This window comes from Bos indicus, chromosome X, assembly GCF_029378745.1.
Source record: "Bos indicus isolate NIAB-ARS_2022 breed Sahiwal x Tharparkar chromosome X, NIAB-ARS_B.indTharparkar_mat_pri_1.0, whole genome shotgun sequence".
Taxonomy (NCBI): domain Eukaryota; kingdom Metazoa; phylum Chordata; class Mammalia; order Artiodactyla; family Bovidae; genus Bos; species Bos indicus.
This window is the reverse complement of record NC_091789.1, coordinates 35,727,297-35,752,184: the sequence shown is the minus strand read 5'-3', so window position 1 is coordinate 35,752,184 and position 24,888 is coordinate 35,727,297. Positions and strand designations below refer to the sequence as shown.

General features: G+C 39.2%; 1 protein-coding gene across 1 annotated transcript in view; it reads left to right on the top strand.

The window, feature by feature from the left end:
• GABRA3 (gamma-aminobutyric acid type A receptor subunit alpha3) overlaps positions 1-24,888 on the top strand; it is a 240,934-nt gene that overhangs the window by 165,968 nt on the left and 50,078 nt on the right. The window contains exon 6 of the mRNA XM_019956417.2: positions 19,907-19,989. Within this exon, the coding sequence (XP_019811976.1) occupies positions 19,907-19,989 (83 nt within the window). The remainder of the gene's footprint in view (positions 1-19,906; positions 19,990-24,888) is intronic.

The following is a 24,888-nucleotide window of genomic DNA, read 5'->3' as shown; positions in this document are numbered from 1 at the left end:
AGGAAATAGTAACAACTACCAGTGTCAGAATGAGAGCAAAGAGGAGGAGCCAAGGCAGAAGGTACCTGAGGAAAATGGTGAATGATGGTGTTACAAACTGGGGGACATGACGTGAGATTTAGGAAAAGTTTAGATAGAATAAATCTGTGAGGTTAATTTTGGGCAAGATAAGCTTAAGACGATTGTAAATTATCCACAGGCAGAAGTCTAATCAGTTCAGTTCAGTTCAGTTGCTCAGTCGTGTCTCTTTGCGACCCCATGAATCACAGCACGCCAGGCCTCCCTGTCCATCACCAACTCCTGGAGTTCACTCAGACTCATGTCCATCAAGTCAGTGATGCCATCCAGCCATCTCATCCTCTGTCGTCCCCTTCTCCTCCTGCCCTCAGTCCCTCCCAGCATCAGAGTCTTTTCCAATGAGTCAACTCTTTGCATGAGGTGGCCAAAGTACTGGAGTTTCAGCTTTAGCATCATTCCTTCCAAAGAAATCCCAGGGCTGATCTCCTTCAGAATGGACTGGTTGGATCTCCTTGCAGAAGTCTAATAGCAGTTGAATATTCAAGTCATAAGACCAGAAGAGAGACACAAGCAAGAGAGGTAAATTTTGGTATTGTCAGTATGATGGTACAACCATGTACGTGGGTGTGATCACTTCAGGAAAGTATATTCAGCGAGAGGAAAATCATGCCAAGCATTCAATCATGTACCATTACTATCATTAAAGCAGAAGGGAAGAAAGAAGAACCTATGAAGGAGAACAAGAAGAAAAAGAAAGGAAGGTGTTAATATAACTACTAGTGTGTAGTATCTTCAAAGTTAAGTGTGGTAGTCAATACTGCTACTTCCACTATTTCCAGTTCACTTCCCTCTGGATATGTGTTAGTATTTCACTTTCATAGAACCTTGGACAAATGACTGGCTTTGGCTAACCAAATGTGAGTGGAAATAACATGTGTGATTTCTGAGGAAGGATTGGAAACTTTATTTAAGGTGTATGTTTTAAAATTTTCATCTCTGTTCAAAAGTTTTGTGGTTAGTGGAAACTATTATAACTGCTTCCATATCAATACACTTTGGAAACACTGTGATCACTCAGGAACTAGAATATTGTACTTTTTAATTCATACAATTAAGTATCATTGACATTGTACGGGAGGCAGGGATCAAGACCATCCCCATGGAAAAGAAATGGAAAAAAGAAAAATGGCTGTCTGGGGAGGCCTTACAAATAGCTGTGAAAAGAAGAGAAGCAAAAAGCAAAGGAGAAAAGGAAAGATATAAGCATCTGAATGCAGAGTTCCAAAGAATAGCAAGAAGAGATAAGAAAGCCTTCCTCAGTGATCAATGCAAAGAAATAGAGGAAAAAACAGAATGGAAAAGACTAGAGATTGCTTCAAGAAAATTAGAGATACCAAGGGAACATTTCATGCAAAGATGGGCTCGATAAAGGACAGAAATGGTATGGACCTAACAGAAGCAGAAGAGATTAAGAAGAGGTGGCAAGAATACACAGAAGAACTGTACAAAAAAGATCTTCACGACCCAGATAATCACGATGGTGTGATCACTCACCTAGAGCCAGACATCCTGGAATGTGAAGTCAAGTGGGCCTTAGAAAGCATCACTATGAACAAAGCTAGTGGAGGTGATAGAATTCCAGTTGAGCTATTTCAAATCCTAAAAGATGATGCTGTGAAAGTGCTGCACTCAATATTCCAGCACATTTGGAAAACTCAGCAGTGGCCACAGCACTGGAAGAGGTCAGTTTTCATCACAATGGCAAATAAAGGCAATGCCAAAGAATGCTCAAACTACTGCACAATTGCACTCATCTCACATGCTAGTAAAGTAATGCTCAAAATTCTCCAAGCCAGGCTTCAGCAATACATGAACTATGAAATTCCAGATGTTCAAGCTGGTTTTAGAAAAGGCAGAGGTACCAGAGATCAAATTGCCAACATCCCCTGGATCATGGAAAAAGCAAGACAGTTCCAGAAAAACATCTTCTTCTGCTTTATTGACTATGCCAAAGCCTTTGACTGTGTGGATCACAATAAACTGTGGAAAATTCTGAAAGAGATGGGAATACCAGACCACCTGACCTGCCTCTTGAGAAACCTATATGCAGGTCAGGAAGCAACAGTTAGAACTGGACATGGAACAACAGACTGATTCCAAATAGGAAAAGAAGTATGTCAGGGCTGTATATTGTCACCCTGCTTATTTAACTTCTATGCAGAGTACATCATGAGAAATGCTGGGCTGGAAGATTCCACAAGCTGGGATCAAGATTGCCCGGAGAAATATCAATAACCTCAGATATGCAGATGACACCACGCTTATGGCAGAAAGTGAATAGGAACTAAAAAGCCTCTTGATGAAGGTGAAAGAGGAGAGTGAAAAAGTTGGCTTAAAGCTCAACATTCAGACAACAAAGATCAGGGCATCTTGTCCCATCACTTCATGGGAAATAGATGGGGAAACAGTGGAAACCATGTCAGACTTTATTTTTGGGGGCTTCAAAATCACTGGAGATGGTGATTGCAGCCCTAAAATTAAAAGACACTTACTCCTTGGAAGGAAAGTTATGACCAACCTAGATAGCATATTCAAAAGCAGAGACATTGCCAATAAAGGTCAATCTAGTGAAGGCCATGGTTCACCCAGTGGTCACATATGGATGTGAGAGTTGGACTGTGAAGAAAGCTGAGTGCCGAAGAATTGATACTTTTGAACTGTGGTGTTGGAGAAGACTGTTGAGAGTCCCTTGGACTGCAAGGAGATCCAACCAGTCCATTCTAAAGGAGATCAGTCCTGGGTGTTCTTTGGAAGGAATGATGCTAAACTGAAACTCCAATACTTTGGCCACCTCATGCAAAGAGTTAACTCATTGGAAAAGACTCTGATGCTGGGAGGGATTGGGGGCAGGAGGAGAAGGGGACGACAGAGGATGAGATGGCTGGATGGCATCACTGACTCAATGGACAAGAGTTTGAATTAACTCCAGGAGTTGGTGATGGACAGGGAGACCTGGTGTGCTGCAATTCATGTGGTCACAAAGAGTCGGACCTGACTGAGTGACTGAACTGAACTGAACTGAAATGAAATATCATTTTGTTCAATTAATTTGCAGCACTGGTGTTAAAGTTCATTTATCTTTTTAAAAAGTATAGTTGATTTATAATGTGTTAGTTTCAGGTGTGCAGCAAAGTGATTCATATATATATATATATATATATATTCAGATTCTTTGATACTATAGGCTGTTACAGGATATTGAATATCATTCCCTGTGCTGTTCAGTAGGTCTTTTTCTTTATCTATTTGAAAGTTTGGAAACTTTTAAAAGCCAGTACATGAGTTTCTATGTTCCTCTCCCCTGGCCATGGTGAGTAGCATTATGCCAGATGATCTTGGCTCTATTATTCTGTGTCCCTTATTAAAGATAACAGAAGAGAACATCCCTCCCCACAACCTGAGATAGATAAATAGTATGAATGAGAAATAAGACTTTGTTTTTTTAGGACACTGATATTTTATGATTAGTACTACATACTGATAGAATCCACTTTGACTAATAAATCAAAGGAGTAAAGAGTTTCAAAAAGATGAAGTGATCAATACTAATAACACAATAATAGCATAATAACTACAATAGTTGCCATCAATATAGTGCTTACAATGTGCCAGTGACTCTTATACTCATTGTACTTACTGTTATTCCAACATTACAAATAAGGAATCTGAGACACAGAGCTATTAAGAACATTTTCCATTATCACCTAGGTAGTAAATGGTTGATCCTTCATACTTTGGCAGTTTGGTTGCAAGTTTATGCTCCTAACTATTACTTATACATCTCTACAATATTGTTGGCTATTACAAAGATATCTAGTAATATAGAGAATTGAAAGTATGTATTAGGTTTGGTAACATGGAAGACATTGGTGTTCTTCACATACAGTGTTTCAGTGGAATGATTAGTGCAATGATGAGTTTTTAGGACTTGGCATAGAGGTAGCAAACATAGAAAATACTTTCTGGGAATGTTCTTGAAAATGAAAGGGATGCATATATAATTAATATATGCAGGAGTAAAGGAAATAGTTATTTTTTGAATGTAGAGACTGGCACATATTTGTGAGATAGCTGAAAGTGGCTACTAGAAAGTCAAAGATTGAAGATACAGTGGAAATAGGGTTTTTCTGACATCAGGTTTCCAGAGAAAATTGTCAGGAGATGGTATCCAAACTTTAGTGAACATTTTCCTTGTAAAGAAGGAGGGATACCTCTTCTTGCACTTCATGAAAAATTTCAGACATGAAATTAGACATAAATGTTGAAAAGGAGGTGGGGAGGACTGGACAGAGTAGAAATATGAGTAGTTATAATCTATGAAGGAGAATTTGAAGAGATAGAGATAAGTGGAGAAATAGAAGAGAGATACACTTGTAATAAAGTGCATGAAAGAGTTTGAAGAGGAAATGGAGTGAAGTAGGTGTAAATAGAAGAGAGAATGTATGGAATGAGGTGGTTGGAGAGATTTAAAGATGATGAGATATGGATGGATAAAAGGCAGTAAGAAAATGGAAGAGAAGCTAGAGGGAAGAGTGATAGGCAAAAGGGAAATGAACAGATACAGAGATTGAGACCAACAGAGGAGAAAGAAAACAGAAAGAATGAGGAGAACAGGATAGGGGGAAAGCTAAGTAATAAAAGGAAATTAGAGAATAAGTTTAAGTTTTGGAGGAGGAATAGAAAAGAGAAGAAAGGAGAAGGGAGGATGAGAATATGAAATATGAAGAAGGAACGGTGCTGATTAAGGAGGGCAGAAGGAGAAGCAGACCAAGAGATTACTCACCTGAAAATAGACTTGGATGAATAGAAAAAGATGGCCATTAGATCTTTCATTTTAATCTGAATTGGACAAAAAAGTGGAGTTTAATAAGACAGGAGTCTATGCGGAATGCCCTTGTGCTTGTTTTGAAGGACAGAACAGAGGAGGTACAGATATTCAGAAGCATGATGAAGTTAGTGGTTCCCTTACGCAGTAAATACTTCACGGTGGACCCAAGAACATGGGTACAGAGGGAAACCTAGGCTCAAAACTTAAAATGAAAGCTTGACACTATTTATCACCCCATAATTTATTCATCTAGTGACTGTTAGAGCCTCGCTTGGAGAATTTTGAGCATTACTTTGCTAGTGTGTGAGATGAGTGCAATTGTGCAGTAGTTTGAGCATTCTTTGGCATTGCCTTTCTTTGGGATTGGAATGAAAACTGACCTTTTCCAGTCCTGTGGCCACTGCTGAATTTTCCAAATTTGCTAGCATATTAAGTGCACAATTGCACTCATCTCACATGCTAACAAAGTATGCTCAACATTCTCCAAGCCAGGCTTCAACAGTTCATGAACCATGAACTTCCACATGTTCAAGCTGGATTTAGAAAAGGCAGAGGAACCAGAGATCAAATTGCCAACATCCACTGGATCATCAAAAAAGCAACAGAGTTCCAGAAAAAACATCTACTTCTACTTTATTGACTCTGCCAAAGCCTTTGACTGTGTGGATCACAACAAACTGTGGAAAATTCTGAAAGAGATGGGAATACCAGACCACTTGACCTGCCTCCTGAGAAATCTGTATGCAGGTCAAGAAGCAACAGTTAGAACTAGACATGGAACAACAGACTGGTTCCAAATTGGGAAAGGAGTACATCAAGGCTGTATATTGTTATACTGCTTATTTAACTTATATGCAGAGTACATCATGAGAAATGCTGGACTGGACTGGATAAAGCACAAGCTGGAATCAAGATTTCCAGGAGAAATATCTGTAACCTCAGATATGCGGAGGACATAACCCTTATGGCAGAAAGCGAAGAAGAACTAAAGAGCCTCTTGAAAGTGAAAGAGGAGAGTGAAAAAAGTTGGCTTAAAACTCAACATTTAGAAAACTAAGATCATGGCATCTGATCCCATTACTTCATTGCAAATAGATGGGGAAACAATGCAAACAGTGTGAGACTTTATTTTCTTGGGCTCCAAAATCACTGCAGATGTTGACTTCAGCCATGAAATTAAAAGACACTTGCTCCTTGGAAGTAAAGTTATGACCAACCTAGACAGCATCAAAGGTCCATCTAGTCAAAGCTATGGTTTTACCAGTAGTCATGTATGGATGTGTGAGTTGGACTATAAAGAAAGCTGAACACTGAAGATTGATGTTTTTGAACTGTGGTGTTGGAGAAGACTCTTGAGAGTCCCTTGGACAACAAGGACCAGTCCATCCTAAAGAAAATCAGTCCTGAATATTCATTGGAAGGACTGATGCTGAAGCTGAAACTCCAGTACTTTGGCCACCTGATGCAAAGAACTGATTCATTGGAAAAGACCCTGATGCTGGGAAAGATTGAAAGCCGTAGGAGAAGGGGATGATAGAGAATGAGATGGTTGGATGGCATCACCAACTCAATGGACATGAGTTTGCATAAACTCTGGGAGTTGGTGTTGGACAGGGAGGCCTGGCGTGCTGCAGTCCATGGGGTTGCAGAGTCGGACATGACCAAGTGACTGAACTATACTGAACTAAGTGCAGCACTTTCATAGCATCATCTTGTTGACACATGAAAAGCACAAGTTGGATTAAGTCTAAATAACACTCAATTTCTCAGGAAGTTTCATTCTACAGCATTCCTATTGTTATTTTGACCCTTAAAAACAGTATCTGGGTTCCATAGGAAAATTAAAGGACAACTTTTTAGAAATATCTGACCAAAGTTTGCAAGGCTATTTTTTAGGACAATTTAGAATCAAGCCTTCCCTTGCTTCATCTTGTGATCTCAGGATAACCATAAAAATACAGGCCAAAGCTCATTACCTGCTTTTTCAGTTTTGGAACAATACAAAAGAGATAATCAGAGTCCAACTCAAGATAATGTAAACATTTATGAGATATTTTCCATTTTTTTTCAGACATGGATATATAGGAAACTTTATTTCTATTAATGACATCTTACTGATTAATGAAAATATGGGTAAATATGTTCATTGTTATATTCATTGTCTTTATATATAAATGTATAATATATAATACAATAATTATTTAAATAGGAGCAAAAAGGACTATTTGAATTTAGCTAGATTTTATCTCATTCAGTTGAATCATTCAACATATTTATACTAGTACTATTATATACTTTGGGATATGTGCTGAACTACAGAGATAAGATACAACTCATGCTCTTAATGACTATTCGATCTAGTAGTTAAAGAAGACATATGCACAGATAGCTGCACAATAATATAAAAGTCCTTAAATAGAGGCAGGTACAAAATATGATGAGATTACAGGATAAAAAGCATCTAAAATCATATGGAGACATCAAGAAAAGTTGTACAAAGAAGATAATGCTTATCCTATATCTTGAATTTTGAAGGAAGTATAGGTAACTGTTAAACAGATGAGGGGCAGATTAATATACTGAAGGATATTCCAGGAAGGGAAATAGCATATGCAAAGGCAAGTATTTATAAATTGACATTGTGTGTCAGAAAATTCATGTCTCTTATTAGAACTTTCATTTGTTGATTCTTTCCAAAATATTTCTTAAGGGCTTAACAAGACCCAAACAGTGTTTGGGACACTAGGGATTTAAAAAAAAAAAAAAAAAAAGTGTTAAAAATTAAAAGTGTTAGTTGCGCAGTACTGTCTGATTCTTTGCAAACCCATGGACTGTAGCCCACCAGGCTCCTCTGTCCATGAGATTTCCCAGGCAAAAATAGTGGAGAGTGTTGCCATTTCCTTCTCCAGGGGATCTTCCAGACCTAGGGATCGAACCTGGGTCCCCTGCATTGCAGGCAGATTCTTTACCGTCTGAGCAACCAGGAAAGCCACTAAGGATAAAGTGGTAGGCAAAAAATAGACGTGGTTTCTGTTGTCATATTGTTGTAAGGAAAAGCCAATTTTGACTCCATGTTGGAACTGTTTGTTTGACTTACTATTCACTGCTTTTGTTATTATAATCATACATGATGACCTGCCTCAGAGAACCCTGCCCTTCTGCCTGAATATTAATTCAAAGTGCCTATGTTAAGGGAGACATCTTGACCCTGTCCATCTGTGGATGGCTGCAAGAAAACAGAAATTAACACATCCCCTCCCTAAGGCTGCCATTTTAGGAAATATTTGCAAGATTAATGGCCTTTTTACTTTGTTTCCTCACCTCCCTCCATCTCTGATGTATAAAAGAATCTGGCATCCAGACCCCAGTAAGATCATTATTCTGAGACATGAGTCTGCCATCTTGGTCAGCCAGCTCTCTGAATAAAGTCATATTCCTTGCTTCAACACCTCATCTTCAATTGTTTGGCCTGTGCTGCAGCAAGCAGAGTGAGCTTGTACTTGGTAACAGTATAGGTACATTCTAGTAGATCCCTTGGAGTAGGGAGTGTCTACCCAGTCCACTATTCTTGCCTGGAGAATTCCATGGACAGAGGAGCCTGCCAGGCTACAGTCCATGGGGTTGCAAAGAGCTGGACATGACTGAGCAACTAACACTTTCACTTTAGTGGGGAAAACAAACTGTTAATGCAAGTTCATGTGCCCAGTGCAAAGTGAGACCAAACAAACTGAAACATTGGAGTTTGCAGCAGAGAAAGGTTTATTGCAATCTGTGTGGTGCTGAGTTCAAGTTCACTCTGCTTGTCACACATCAGGCCAATAAGTCAGGAGATGAGGTAAGGAATAATGACTTTATTTGAAAAGTCAGCAGACCCAGAAGATGGAAGACTAATGTCTCAAAATAACCATCTTATTGGGGTCTGGATGCCATTTTTTAAAAATAGAACACAGAGCAGGAAGAGGTGAAGAAGTAAAGTAAGACGACCATTAATCTTACAAATATCTCCTGAAATTGAAGCCTCAGGGAGTTGTTGTTTAGTCGCTAAGTCGTGTCTGACTCTTTGTGACCCCATGAACAGCAGCATGCCAAGTTTCCCTGTCCTTCACTATCTCCCAGAGTTTGCTCAAACTCATGTCCATTGAGTTAGTGATGCCATTCCAACCATCTCATCTTCTGTCACCTCCTTCTCCTCCTGCCCTCAGTCTTCCCCAACATCAGGGTCTTTTCCAATGAGTCAGCTCTTTGCATCAGGTGGCCAAAGTATTGGAGCTTCACCTTCAGCATCAATCCTTCAGGTGAATATTCAGGGTTGATTTCCTTTAGGATTGGCTGGTTTCATCTCCTTGCTGTCCAAGAGACTTTCAAGACTCTTCTCCAGCATCACAGTTCGAAAGCATCAATTCTTTGGTGCTCAGCCTTCTTTATGTCCCAACTCTCACATCCGTACATGACTACTGGAAAAATCTGTAGTCTGGTTTTTCTAGAACTACTGGAAAAACCATTGACTCTATGTACCTTTGTTAGCAAAGTGATGTCTCTGGTTTTTAATATACTGTCTAGGTTTGTCATAAGTTTTTTTTCCAAGAAGCAAGCATCTTTTAATTTCATGGCTGTAGTCACTATCTGCAGTAATTTTGGAATGCCAAAAAATAAAATCTGCTACTGTTTCCACTTTTTCCCCGTCTATTTGCAATGACGTGATGGGACCAGATGTCATGATCTTGGTTTTTTGAATGTTGAGTTTTAAGTCAGCTTTTTCACTCTCCTCTTTGACTTTCATCAAGAGGCTCTTTAGGTCCTCTTGGCTTTCTGCCATTAGAGTGGTATCACCTACGTATCTGAGGTTATAGATATTTCTCCCAGCAGTCTTAATTCCAGCTTGTGCTTCATCCAGCCCAGCATTTTGCATGATGTACTCTGTGTATAAATTAAATAAGCAGGGTGACAGTATACAGCCTTGATGTACCCCTTTCCCAATTTTGAACCAGTCTGTTGTCCCATGTCTTGTTCTAATTGTTGCTTCTTGACCTGCATATAGGTGTCTCAGGAGTCAGATAAGGTGATCTGATGTTCTCATCTCTTTAAGAATTTTCCACAGTTTGTTGTGATCCACACAGTCAAAGACTTTAGTGTAGTTAATGAAGCAAAAGTAGATGTTTTCCTGGAATTCCCTTGCTTTCTATATGATCCAAGGGATGTTGGCAATTTGATTTCTGATTCTTCTGCCTTTTCTAAATTCAGCTTGTCCATATGGAAGTTACTGGTTCATGTACTGTTGAAGCCTTGAGGAGGGGATTTGCACATTTCTGTTTTCTTGCCATCATCCACAGGTGGACAGAATCAGTATGTGTCTCTGAACATAAGCCCTTTGGTTTAACATTCAGGCAAAGCAGCAAGGGTCCTTGAGGTAGGCCATTATGTATAGACAGTATCCTTTTAGTGAACAAAAGCAACTGGATGCAAAGTTTAAAATAAAGGAAACAGATCCAACTTGTAGTCAGATTTTGTTCTTCCCTGTAATACTTGCAAGGAGACAGGTTGCTCAAGCCCTCAAAACCCTGGAACTCCCCAAAGGTTTTTGACAAAACATTTTTAAAATCCAGATGAGGGAGGGAGGTGGTGTCACAAGGGTAACTTCATCAATCCTTCGCTCCAGGAGGCCAGGGGCTGTGTCCTTATGGTCATCAAGTAGTTAACTTCTTCGATTTGGTGGGAGGTTTCTCCCATCTGTGAAACAGCTCAGGAAGTTTGCATCAAATACTGTTTTCTAGGTACTTCAGAAAGGAGCTAAAGCAGAGGATTTGGGGGAGGGCCTGTCCCTTGGGAAGAACCCATAGGGTCCTGTTTGGTTACATTATCAAGAAGAAAGTGGTATTTTTTGACCACTTAAGAGAGGCTTATTGTCATATTCAGACCTGCATGCCATCCTTTATTCTTTGATCGTATGATTGGGTCAGTTTTGCTCATGTACTTGGGATGTTTCAATGACATTTTTGAAAAGTAAATTGTGCATGATACCTGGACATTCCCCAGCAACACACAGAAATGTTAATAATAAAGCTCTTCTCTTCTTGCTTTAGATGCAAATAACTTGCATCTGAGTCTAATGGCAGGAACCATGGAAGGCATTTGGGTCACATTGTTAATTCTATAGGACTTAATGTAATGAAACCAACCAAGCATTGATAGCTTTGTTTCACACAACCCTTTTTTGTAATGGCTTTTGCTGTAGGGGATTCCACCTATAGTTTCTTCTTCTTCTTTTTTTTTTTTTTTCCAAATTACAAATTTTATTTATTTATTTTTTGGAGGCTAATTACAATATTGTATTGGTTTTGCCATAACTGACTCACAGAACCTCACTTAGTGTGTCTCACTCGAATGAACAGAAGTAAGAGCACAGAAGAGATATAGTGGCTCATTTTGAACTCTGAGAAAGATTACAATGAGGTGGGAAGCAAGTAACATTACGAGTATTCTGTTAATCACAAATTATGCTATGTATTCCATGTGGTGATATCAAACCCTACCCTCCAAGAGCTCGCATCTTAGCAGGAAAGATAGGACATAACCCTGTGTACGAGACAGCAAAAGAGACACTGATGTATAGAACAGTCTTATGGACTCTGTGGGAGAGGGAGAGGGTGGGAAGATTTGGGAGAATGGCATGGAAACATGTAAAATATCATGTATGAAATGAGATGCCAGTCCAGGTTCGATGCACGATACTGGATGCTTGGGGCTGGTGTACTGGGACGACCCAGAGGGATGGTATGGGGAGGGAGGAGGGAGGAGGGTTCAGGATGGGGAACACATGTATACCTGTGGCGGATTCATTTTGATATTTGGCAAAACTAATACAATTATGTAAAGTTTAAAAATAAAATAAAATTAATTAAAAAGGAAAAAAAAAAAGAAAGATAGGACACATAATTTACTATACTATAGGGCATAATCAAAGTTTCAAAAAAGCCAACAATGAAGTGCTCTAAGCTAAAAATGATAGGTTTCCATACAACCTGGATGTGGTGACCCAACGACGAAAGAACAAATAACCAAGGAGGGTCTTGGAATGCAGGAATGGAAAAATCAGACCCTTATCGTCCTTCCCTCATCCATGTTGTAACTATTAGTGGAACGGTATAACCTGTCTCCCCTCCTGCCCCATAGGGAGGAGGTATTTACCTTACTCTTCCCCACCCAGTATACGTGTCTCATGCAATAAGCAAATGACCCATAAGACCCCTATCCAAACTCCTTGTACCCTGGGTATAAAAGTGGACTAAGGACCCCCATTCAACACTGGTTCTCTCTTGAGCTGGCCCACTGTTCTAACAGCATTTTCCACTCTAATAAACTTTATTTCTCTCTCATTCTGTCTCATGTCTGGAAATTCTTTTAAAACCTGTGCCAGGACCATGACACTGGAGGCATGGGCCCAGATGTGGAAAAGCATCATAGGGAAACTAGCATTTGAGCTGGAGAGAGGGAGGGAAGAATGTATTCCCAAGAGGTCTTCTCACATTTATTTCATTTTTGCCAGATGCAAAAGGAAATTAGGACCTTGAAATAACAAAAATTACCTTTATTCTCAAAGGCAAGAAGCTGAACCCCAGGCAGACTTAGTTTGTTTAAAAGATCATTCTAACACAGATCAGAAGGGTCCCTCTAGTTCCAAAGAACCCAACTATTTTAGATGCTACTGTTTTTAAACACAAATTAGCGTGTTCAATGCCCAGTGAGGCCAAACAAGGTGAAACATTGGGGTTTAGAGCAGAGAAAGGTTTATTGCAGAGCCATGCAAGGTTTTGAGGTGGATCATGCATAAAAATCACAAATTCCCCAATGGAGACAGGGGACACAGAAAAGATTTGTACCTAGGAGGACTCCACAGGGTCCTGTTTGGTTTTACTACCCCTAGAAAAATGAAGACTGCCTGTTGTAGTGAAGAACTTTAGAGTAGGAATTAGGCGCTCTAAGTGTGAGTCCTAACTCTGACCCAGATCAGCAGTTTAACCATGAACAAGGCATTTCTGTTCTCTGGACCTCAGTTTCTTCTTGTGGGAAAAGGGACTGAAAATACCTGCTCTACTTATCTTGCAGAAATATTTATTAAACCAAGAAATATTTATTGACTACATGCTATGTGCCAATCACTATACTATGGATGGGATTACAATAATACATAGAGACCCTTCTCTCAAGTTTCTCATAGTTCTGTGCAGAAGATAGACACATAAACAGACTGATAATTCTGTGTGGTATTAAAAAATGATTAAAGAAAAGAATTTAGATGATACAAACAATTTCACTTCATGAGGTGAACAGTCTCCTTTTGAAGAACCTCAGAATGGAGAGGAAGGAAGGAAGCTTTTATAAAATAAAGAATAAACAAAGAAGAGAAAAATAGGAAATAATAGAAAATATCTGATTGGGTAGAGCCATATAATCTACCTTGCTTAGGGTATGAGATGGCCCAGAGTTGGTTTGGCCATTGAAAATAGTTGACTGGATATACTGTGTTTCTCTGTCAAGTAGAGAATTTATAGGAACACTAAGGTCATCTAAGTTTTTGTTTTCTGATGTAGCACTCAGGCAGCAGTAGCTCCATCTTGAACCTAGCAAGTTATTTGAACAACATTAAGCACTAAGCTATTTGTACAAACTGCTCTGGAATTTCTGTGAACTGCCTATAGGGCACATACAAAGTATCACAGAAAAGGTAATATTTGAGCATGAACTTGAAGGAAATTTGTTTCACATATGAAGAGGAAAGGGTGTTTCTGGCAGGACAAAAAAGAACCCAACAATTTGTACAAAGACTCAAAAGCATTAAACCTTTGTTTGGCAAAATCATAAGTATTTGCAGATGGCTGAAGAGTGGGAAAAACTTATGAACATCAGAAAATGAGGATAGAACAACGCATGTGAGGTAATTGTTAAAACCTAGATGTGTTACATATAATGGTTAAATGCAGTGGTAAAGAGGTAAAAATTATATACAATATTATATAGGTTTCAGGTGTACAAATAATTCACAATTTTTAAGGGTTATACTTTAAAGAGTTATACTATAAGAATAATTATTATAAAATATTGGCTGTATTCCATGTATTGTACAATATATTCTTATAGTTTATTTATTTGAAGATAGTACTTTGTACCTCTTAATCCCTTACTCCTGTCTTTTCCTTTCTCCTTTCATCTACCCACCAATAATCACTAGTTTGTTCTCTGTATCTTACACTATCCAGCCCATTCCCCATAGTTTCCTCTTTGAACTCATCATCTGTTAATCTTCCCCCTTGGCCTCTCCACTACAGCCGCAGTGGTCTAGTTGCTATTTTTTTTTTAATATATTGGGCACCTTTCTACCTCTGGGTCTTTGCATTTGCCACTTCCTCTACTTTGAATATTCTTTCTCCAGCTATTCATAAGGCTCACTCACACAACCTTCAGGATCATTGCCTAAATGTCACCTACTCAGTGAGATATTCCCTGAATACCCTATGGAAATTGGAATCCCTTGTCAATACTTTCGCTCACATCTTATTTTTCTTCCTGAGGCGTATTGCCTTTTATTACATTATATAGTTTACTTATTTTACTTGTTTGTTTGGTGTTTTCCCTCTACTCAAATATAAGCTCTAAGAGGGAAACAACCTTGGTGTGTTTGCTGATGTACTTATATTGCTTAGAATAATACCTGGCATATAGTAGGTGATCAAAAATTATTTGTTGAGTATAATAAGTAGCAAACTTTTAGTCAGCTCCATCCCAGACTTGGGTGACTTGAGAAATGTTCTTCCCTTCTGCTTTATCATATGTAAAATATGTGAGGCCTTCCTTGGTGGCTCAGATGATAAAGAATCTGCCTGCAATGCAGGAGACCTGGGTTTGATCCCTGGGTCAGGAAGATCCCCTGGAGAAGGGAACGGCTACCCACTCCAGTATCTTGCCTGGAGAATTCCATGGACAGAAGAACCTGGTGGGCTACAGTCCATGGGGTTGCAAAGAGTTGAACACTAGTGAGCAATTAACACTTTCACACTTTCATTTTTAAAATATATGAGGGAATAAAACTGGATGCTTTCTGTAAGGGTCTTTCAGATATGAAATTCTAGGAAAGAGGCTAGATGATCACTCAAGAGGATAGGCTGAGATATTGTGCTATTAAGGAATCATATTAAGATGCTATTTTCCTAGAAGCCTAGGAATACCTGAACCCTACCTTACTCTATCTATATCTTCTCTCTGCAAGCTCCGTGTAGAAGTACATGCTTTTAGGAAAGCAAAAATCATTCATTAGTTAATTGATTCAGTGGATATGTATTGAACACCTACAATGTGCTAGGTAGTGTGCTATGCTGCTGGCACACATCAAAGAGAATCCAAGACAAAAATCCATAGCTTTACAATAAGGAGGAAAAAATGATGAGAAGAAATAAATTATACGGCATGTTATAAGTTAGGTATATGGGAAACTGTGGGAGTTGGTGATGGACAGGGAGGCCTGGTGTGCTGTAGTCCATGGGGTCGCAGAGTCAGACACAACTGAGCAGCTGAACTGAACTATGGGAAAAGAAAGAGCATGGTAAAGTTTACTAAGCGTAGTGTGGATAGTAAACTGAGTGGAAGTCAGGGTAGGCTTCATTCAGAAGATAATAATTAAGCAATGACTTGAAAGAGGCACAAGAGCATAACAAGTGCACAGGCTATGACACAAGAGAGACACGCATGTTGGAAGAATAGCAAGGAAGCCAGGGTGACTGGAACAGAGACAGCAAGGGAAGGCACAGTAGGAGATAAGCCATAGAGGAACAGAAGATAAGATCATGTAAGAGCCTGTAAGCCATGGCAAGGAGTTCAGCTTTTACTCTGTATAGGATGAGGAAATACTTGATGGCTATTGTGTAGAAAATATAGTATGCAGAGAAATGGTAAAAGTAGAGATACAAGTTAGGAGGCCATGGAAGTAATAAAACTTTAACTTATTACTGTGGTGGAGTAAAAACCAATTGTTGAGAAACAAAGATTAGGGTGACAAGGGAGCCAGGGTGCTACAGAACAGTAGAATGAGGACAATACCTGAAGAGGGTGTGCGTATGTATATGCATGTGTGAAGGGCTTAAACACATCTTCCCATCTGTATTCACATCTGTATCTTTCATCCCCAAAGAAAATGATTTCCTATATTGCCTTTTACTTCCTGTTTGCTTTCTGCATAGGAATCAAAACAGATCAAAACTTGGTTGGGACTCAGTTCCTGTAATCTGATTGTCACATTTTGAGGGGTCTTGGACCGTTTTTGAAAAGCCAACTGAAAAGTAATTGTTGTTCACTCGCTAAGTTGTGTCAAATTCTTTGCGACCCTGTGGGTTGCAGCACGCCAGGCTTTCCTGCCCTTCATTGTCTCCTGGAGTTTGCTCAAACTCATGTCCATTGAGTCAGTGATGCCATCCAACCATCACATCCTCTGTCATCCCCTTCTCCTCCTGCCCTCAGTCTTTCTCAGCATCAGGGTCTCTTCTAATGAGTCAGCTCTTCACATCAGGTGGCCAAAGTATTGGAGCTTCAGCTTCAGCATCAGTCCTTCCAATGAATATTCAGGGTTGATTTCCTTTAGGATTGACTGGTTTGATCTCTTTGCTGTCCAAGGGACTCTCAAGAGTCTTCCCCAGGACCAGTTTGAAAACATCAGTTCTTTGATGCTCAGCCTTCTTTGTGGTCCAACTCTCACATCTATACATGACTAATGAAAAAGCCATAGTTTTGACTATACAGACTTTTGTTAGCAAAGTAATGTCTCTGCTTTCTAATACACTGTCTCGTATATCTGTAAGTCTCATTCATCTTGTGTAACTTAAATTTAGTACCCTTTCACTAATACCTCCCAGCTCACTCCAGCTCATGGCAACCACCATTATATTCTCTGCTTCTGTGAATTTGACTATTTTAGATTCTGCGTATGAGTAATATCTTACAGTATTTGTCTTTGTCCACCTTATTTCACTTAGCATGATGTCCTACAAGTTCATCAGTGTTGTTGCAAATGGTAGGATTTCTTCTTTCTAAGGCTGGATAATATTCTATTGTATGTAGGTACGTTTTCTTATCCACTTATCTGTTAATGGACATTTAGTTTGCTTCCATGTCTTGGCTATTGTGAATAATTTTGCAATAAAACATGGGAGTACAGATATCTCTTTGATATCTTGATTTCAATTCCTTTGGACAGAGAACCAGAAGTGGGATTGCTGGATCACATGGTAGTTCTATTTTTAATTTTTGAAGAGCCTCTCTACTGTTTTCCATAGGGGCTGTACCAATTTACATTCCCACCAACAGTGTAGGAGGATTCTCTTTTTTTCCACATCCTCACCAACACTTGTTATCTCTTATCTTTTTTGATGACAGCTGTTCTAACAAATGTGAGGTGATATCGCATTGTGGTTTTAATCTGCATATCCCTGATGAGTAGAGATGTTGAGCATCTTTTCAAGTCCCTGTTAACCATTTTGTATGTCTTCTTTGGCTAATATCTATTCGGGTGAATTAAAAATACTGTGTTAAATTCTTAAAATTTACTAAGTGGGCAGATCTTATGTTAAGTGTTTTGTCACAAAATAATAATTTAATTTAACAACATAATAATAGTGCTTCCCTCGTGGCTCAGCTTGTAAAGAATCTGCCTTCAGTGTGGGAGACCTGGGTTGGGAAGATCCCCTGGAGAAAGGAAAGGCTATCCACTCCAGTATTCTGCCCTGGAAAATTCCATGGACTGTATAGTTCATGGGGTCGCAAAGAGTCAGACACGACTGAGTGACTTTCACTTTCAACATAATAATAAAAGAGGGTAGAAGCAAAGTTTTGAAGAGGATGGATATTTTGTGGCATAGATTGTGGTGATGAGTATATTAGCCTGAATTTAGTCTGGGTGCTTTCTGCTGCATAAAAAGGTTGAAGGGGTCTTAAAAGTTGTACAAGGTGGAGAGAAGGCATTAGGATGCATTTAAGTACCAGTGAAAAGACCACAGCATAATCTGGCTTTTGAAGTACCCTACTCCCACCAACACCTGCTTTATCATTACTTATCTGTGCTTAGGTAAAATGGGTATAAAGTGGATGGGAATGAAAATAGGAAAGCTATTATAATTCAGTTCTTCTAAACAGAAATCAGTACCTTTTGCATCTTGGCTTTGATAATCTATTTGTTGTAGTTATATTTGCCATGTCCTCAGGACAACAGGGTAGACATAAAGTAGTTTCCCCTTGGCATTACTCATAATAGGCAGTATCTTGGAAATACTAATAATAAGTGGATAAAAGGAACACAGTTTTCTTTATTAAGCCCTCATGAAATCTTTTATGTATCCAACAGGAGCAGGCTTCTCAATGAAGGATATTTCTCTTGTATCAGGTTCTCTGAGTCCTGAAATTCCCTACTTATGCCTTAGGAATAAAGAGTAGATTGGTGGAATATTGCAGGCTGACTTGAGAATTGAGCTTTTGTCCAAGACACATGGGAAATTTTATAAATATCCAAGGGATTAGTTAGAGCTGCAAGGATACTTGCCATCTAGTTTTAACCTCTTACTATTTAGATAAGGAAATGGAAAATAAGAGGTGGGTAAATATTTGCTAAAGGGCACACACTTGGTTTCTGCCTTCCAGCCTAGAGTTCTTGCTAATAAACACCTGAGCATGTTTGCTTTAGTCAGCCTGATTTGAGCAGTATCCAGTATTGCTACTGTGATCATTTATGAGGTGGTACACATTTATCAAGTTTAACAGTTAGCCAGGATAAGAGATTATTGCCAGTTGGCCACCTAAAACTCTTAAGAGGATGGCAGGGATTGAATCCAGTATAACCAGGGGGTATACAGGTTAGCTAGAAAAAGCTCATCAAAGTTAGCTGTCAAATAATTATGAATTTTTGCAATTCCCATTTCCACATAGCAGGTTACTTCCTAGGACAAAGAAAGTTGAGGCTCAAAATATATGAAGGAAAAAGACAGGAAATTTTAGAACTGATTATTTAGACAGTAATGCTAGAGATTGAGTATGTGGGTATGGCAAGTCTTACCCAGTCTAGATTTCGATTGAGGAATCTGTGAACAGTCTCTCCTACATGTTGTCCCTATTAAGAGCACATGAGTTCTTCATACTTGACCTTTAAGGTGTTTGATGTCCTCCATAAACTTTGTAATTTTTTTTTTCTTGCCAGCTGCTGTGTGTGTACATGAATGTGCAAATATGTGTATGTGTTCTGCAAGAATCACCTTCAGCAGAGCCATCTTTTGTGCTTATTATCAGGTTAAAGGTATCCTTTCTACACATCCCTCCTCTCCAGTGCAGTCTCTCAATTTTTTTAATTCACATGATAGCCTGCTGAGGAGAATTATTTCAGAAATAAACTGCTGGGCTTCCAAGGTGGTACAGTGGTAAAGAATCTGCCTGCCAATGTGGGAGATGCAAGAGATGTGAATTCGATCCCTGGGTGGGGAGATCCCTGGAGAAGGAAATGGCAACCCACTTCACTATTCTTGCCTGGAAAATTCCATGGACAGAGGAACCTGGCAGGCTACAGTCCATGGAGTTTTAAAGAGTCAGACACAACTGAGTGACAGCACACACTCACACAGGCAATTAAACTGCTATCAGGACTGAATGACTCAGAACCTGGTGTTTCCATGCTGCTTTGGTGGGCAGGTAGCTAAGGGAGCTCAGCTAGGGCAGATAAATGATATTTGTTTTCCTAAAGGTGGTAAAATGGATTCATATCTGATCTAAAAATCTGAATACTGAATGCTGCTTTGAGAGGCTCTCTAGTCCAGTTAATCCATCCCTTGTGTTCATAAAATCTTAGATCTCAGTGAACCTAAACAAACAAATTTTTGTTTTTTTTTAGCAGCACTCCACTGTTGGTGAATGGAAACCTATCTCCATGTTTAATACCATTCATTTTAGCTTAATTTCATGTTCTGTTCTTCCTTTTAGGTTAACAATTCATGCTGAGTGTCCCATGCATTTGGAAGATTTTCCTATGGATGTGCATGCCTGCCCACTGAAGTTTGGAAGCTGTATGTATTTTCTTACTTTCTGTTTTCTGATCTCCCCTCCTCCAAAAAAAATGACATAGTTCCTATTCTGTCCCTTAGTAATTTCAAAAGCTGAGAGTTTTAATTTGGGCTAGTATGTAAGTGGGGAAGGGGAGTGGGGTGGAGTAGTACTAACTGATCAGGAGGAGATTTAACCTTTAATAGAGTTTTCATTTTAGGAAGCAAACGTTATTTCACCATTTTAGACTAATTTCTTTGTCATTAGCTTATAACATTAACATCTGTTTCCTAAATTATCCATAAGACAAGCCAAGACAGAGCTAATATAAAGCACAATAATATGTTCCTAAAGACAAGATCCTTCTAACAGAAGGTGTTTATATTTTTAAAATTCCTATTCTATGTGCATCTTCGTATACTTCTATCTAATTCTCTACAGCGAATGATAAACAGTAAGAGATGGGAAATTTTCTCCTTTTAATAGAGTATTGCCCTTGCCAATAGCTGTAAATCTGGCAGAGAAATAAGTACATACATAGCCCATTTTCAGATAATTAGAAAAATCAAAATCGAGTAGAATTTGAGTGAGTTTCTGACTAAGAATTTCAGAGTAAGTTTAACTTGGGAGTCATCAGAGCAACAGTGGCAGACTTTATTTTTTGGGCTCCAAAATCACTGCAGATGGTGACTGCAGCCATGAAATTAAAAGACGCTTACTCCTTGGAAGGAAAGTTATAACCAACCTAGACAGCATATTAAAAAGCAGAGACATTATTTTGCCAACAAAGGTCTGTCTAGTCAAGGCTATGGTTTTTCCAGTAGTCATGTGTGGATGTGAGAATTGGACTATAAGGAAAGCTGAGTGCCGAAGAATTGATGCTTTTGAACTATGGTGTTGGAGAAGACTCTTGAGAGTCCCTTGGACTGCAAGGAGATCCAACCAGTCCATCCTAAAGGAGATCAGTCCTGAGTATTCATTGGAGGGACTGATGTTCAAGCTGAAACTCCAATACTTTGGCCACCTGATGCGAAGAACTGACTCATTTGAAAAGACCTTGATGCTGGGCAAGATTGAAGGCAGGAAGAGAAGGGGACGATAGAGGATGAGATGGTTGGATGGCATCACTGACTCAATGAACATGAGTTTGGGCAAACTCCAGGAGTTCATGATGGACAGGGAGGCCTGGTGTGCTGCAGTCCATGGGGTCGCAAAGAGTCAGACATGATTGAGTGACTGAACTGAACTACACTTGGAGCAATATATCATAGTCTGTGTTTATCATCTCTAAATTATATTTATCTCTGTATTTTAATGTAGAAAGTGCATTTGAAAAGACCCAAATAATTACGTGTGACATATTTTTTTTCAATCATTGTCCAAATTTACAAATTATCTCCTGTAGGCCAGGCTCTATTATAGGAGCTTGGAATGCATCCATGAATAAAACAAAGACCCTGCCCTTGTGGAGCTTATATAGAGGAGAGAGTGATGGCAAAAGAGAAAATAAACACTAGATTAAAAATTAAAGTATAAAGTATGTTGTAAAATGAGACACACCATAAGAAGACATAAAAGTACTGCAGAAGAAGGTGGAGTCAATCATGTCTAGGTGGAAGATAGGCATTGCCATTGAAATTTAAAATAAAGTAATCAGTGTAGTCTTCTTTGAAAAAGTGACATTTGGGCAGAAAGTTTGAGGAGGCAAAAGATTTAACAAGACAGATATTTCTGGAAATAATACTGTAGTTATAGGGAACAGCCAGGGACAAGACCCTGAGTCAGAAATGTATCTGACTTGTTAAAGAACATCAAAGTGCCAGATGTGAGATCAAAGAGGGGGTCAGGTCATCTGCAGTCTTGATGGACAGTAAAGCGCTTTGAATTTTATTCTGAGGGAAAGTGGAGTTATTGGAATATTTAGATATATTATCTGATTTTGATTTTTCAAGAATCATTATGGATACTCTGTTAAAAATAAGTATGAGAAAGATAGAAGCAGGGAGTCCAGTTAATAGATTATTGTAATATTTCAGTTGAGAGATGATGATGGCTCATATCAGAGTGATAGTGGCATAAGTGATAAGATTCTAATTCTGGACACATCGTGAAGGACAATCCCAAAGCATCCTCCAATGAATTAGATATAGATTATCACAAGAAGAGAACTCAAGGATGACTTATAGATTCTGTCCTAATGGATTTACTATCAAGTTAGGTAAGTATTACTTCCATTCTATGTAGGATAGAGTTGTTCGTGAGTGAACAAGCTCCCCTCACGAACAATTAGGAAACCTAGAACTGTTGAGCAATAAGGATTGAAAAGACTAAAGTTCTGGAGATAGGGTACAACCTCCTTTATTCTTGGTGTGTGTGTTGCTCAGTTGTGTCTGACTCTTTCCCACCCCATAGACTATAGCTTGCCAGGCTCCTCCTTCCATGGGATTCTCCAGGCAAGAATCCTGGAATGTGTTACCATTCCCTTCTTCAGGGGATGTTCCCACCCCAGGGATTGAACCCAGGTCACTTATATTGCAGGCAGATCCTTTACCATCTGAGCCACCAGGGAAGCCCCTTCATTCTTGGTGGTACTTTCCAATTGTGGCCACGGATTGCAGCTTGGAATTCAAGTTTTGCCCTGACCATAGGGCTGCTGCTGGATGATATATATAAAAAAGTAATAGAAAATGAATTTATGGTTGCTGGGGTTGCCAGGAAGAAGGGACAGTTAGGGGGGTTGGGATAGACATTTACACACTACATTTAAAATAGATAATCAACAAGAACTTACTGTATAGCACAGGGAACTCTGCTCAATGTTACTTAGCAGCCTGGATGGGAGGGGAGTTTGTAGGAGAATGGATACATATATATGTATGGCTGAGCCCCTTTGCTGTTCACCTGAAACTATCACAACATTGTTAATCGGCTATGCATGCTAATTCACTTCAGTCGTGTCCAACTCTTTGTGACCCTGTGGACTATAGCCAGTGAGGTTCCACTGTCCATGAGATTTCCCAGGCAAGAAGACTAAAAATGACTCACCATTAGCAGTATCAGTTCAGTTCAGTTCAGTTCAGTCGCTCAGTCATGTCCGACTCTTTGCGACCCCATGAATCGCAGCACGCCAGGCCTCCCTGTCCATCACCAACTCCCGGAGTTCACTCAGACTCACATCCATCGAGTCAGTGATGCCATCCAGCCATCTCATCCTCTGTCGTCCCCTTCTCCTCCTGTCCCCAATCTCTCCCAGCGTCAGAGTCTTTTCCAGTGAGTCAACTCTTCACGTGAGGTGGCCAAAGTACTGGAGTTTCAGCTTTAGCATCATTCCTTCCAAAGAAATCCCAGGGCTGATCTCCTTCAGAATGGACTGGTTGGATCTCCTTGCAGTCCAAGGGACTCTCAAGAGTTTTCTCCAGCACCACAGTTCAAAAGCATCAATTCTTCAGTGCTCATCTTTCTTCACAGTCCAACTCTCACATCCATACATGACCACTGGAAAAACCATAGCCTTGACTAGACAGACCTTTATTGGCAAAGTAATGTCTCTGCTTTTCAATATGCTATCTAGGTTGGTCATAACTTTTCTTCCAAGGAGTAATGGCTATAAACATACACTTATGATAAGCAAAATCAAGTGATCAGATCAACATATATTCCTGTGCTGATACTTGGAATTTCAACACTTTTGACTCAGTGTGCCAGCATTTCCTGTTCTTGCTTTGACTTGACATTAGTAGATTTCTTTAATCCAGTAATGATTCTATGTCTATTGTTAAGCTTTAATTTTTATAGGAGAATTATGTTTCCAGTTTGCTTATTTCTCAACTATTTTTCTCATTATTTGATTTTCAATAAAATATATACATTTCCCAATAAATGCCAGGAAGGAAATTACACACACATAGAAACAATAGTCAGGATAGTGGTTACACTTGATGGGGTTTATGCTTGATAAGGGACACAACTAGTGCTTCTGGGCGCTGAATATATGGAATGTAAGTCTGGCTTCAGGAAAGATATCTAGTATGTATTAGTCTCTCAGTTATGCCCAACTCTTTGGGACCCCATGGAATGTAGCCCACCAGGCTCCTCTGTCCATGGTTTCTCCAGGCAAGATTATTGGAGTGGGTAGCCAATCCCTCCTCCAGGGGATCTTCCGTACTCAGGGATTGTTCATGGGTCTCCTGCATTGTAGGCAGATTCTTTACCATCTGAGCCAGCAGACTGGATATTTAATTGAAGTTTCATCCATTTAGATGGTATTTAAAGCCATAAGGCTGGAGGAGTTGACTGCATGTAGATAAGAGTGTCAAAGACTGTTTCCTGAATCACTATAACATTTAGAGGCTAAAGAGAAGAGAATAACTCAGTAAATGTGAAGGATAGGACAGGTGTAGTAAGAGGAAACTTAAGGGAACATACTGTCCTAGAAGCAAATTAAGTATATTAAGGAGAGAGTGGTTTAAATTCTTAAGTGGGCAGTTAATATTGACTTTGAAAACTAATAAGGAAGCAATTCTGGAATGGTAAAGTGAGAACTTCTGAAAATCCACTCTTCAATAAAAGCAACAAGAGCATTTTCAAAAGTTGTCAAAATAAACTTTCTCCAAACTCTAAGCAAAGGCTCACAACAGTCTGAGGAGTGTTGTTAGTCAAGAGAAATGGCTGATTCTCAATAAGGCGAGAGAACCATGTTCTGATCCTCTTCACCCCCATTCTGAAGAAGCCTTGAAGATTTCATAATGATAAAAAGGATCAATTCATCAGGAAGATATAACAATTGTAAAGATGATTGCACCTAGAAACCCAAAATGCACAGAGCAAAACTGACAATAATAGAAAAGGGAAATAGAATATTCAATAATAAAAAAAACTAAACATTTTAATATTCCACTTCCATTGAGCAACTAGACAGAACA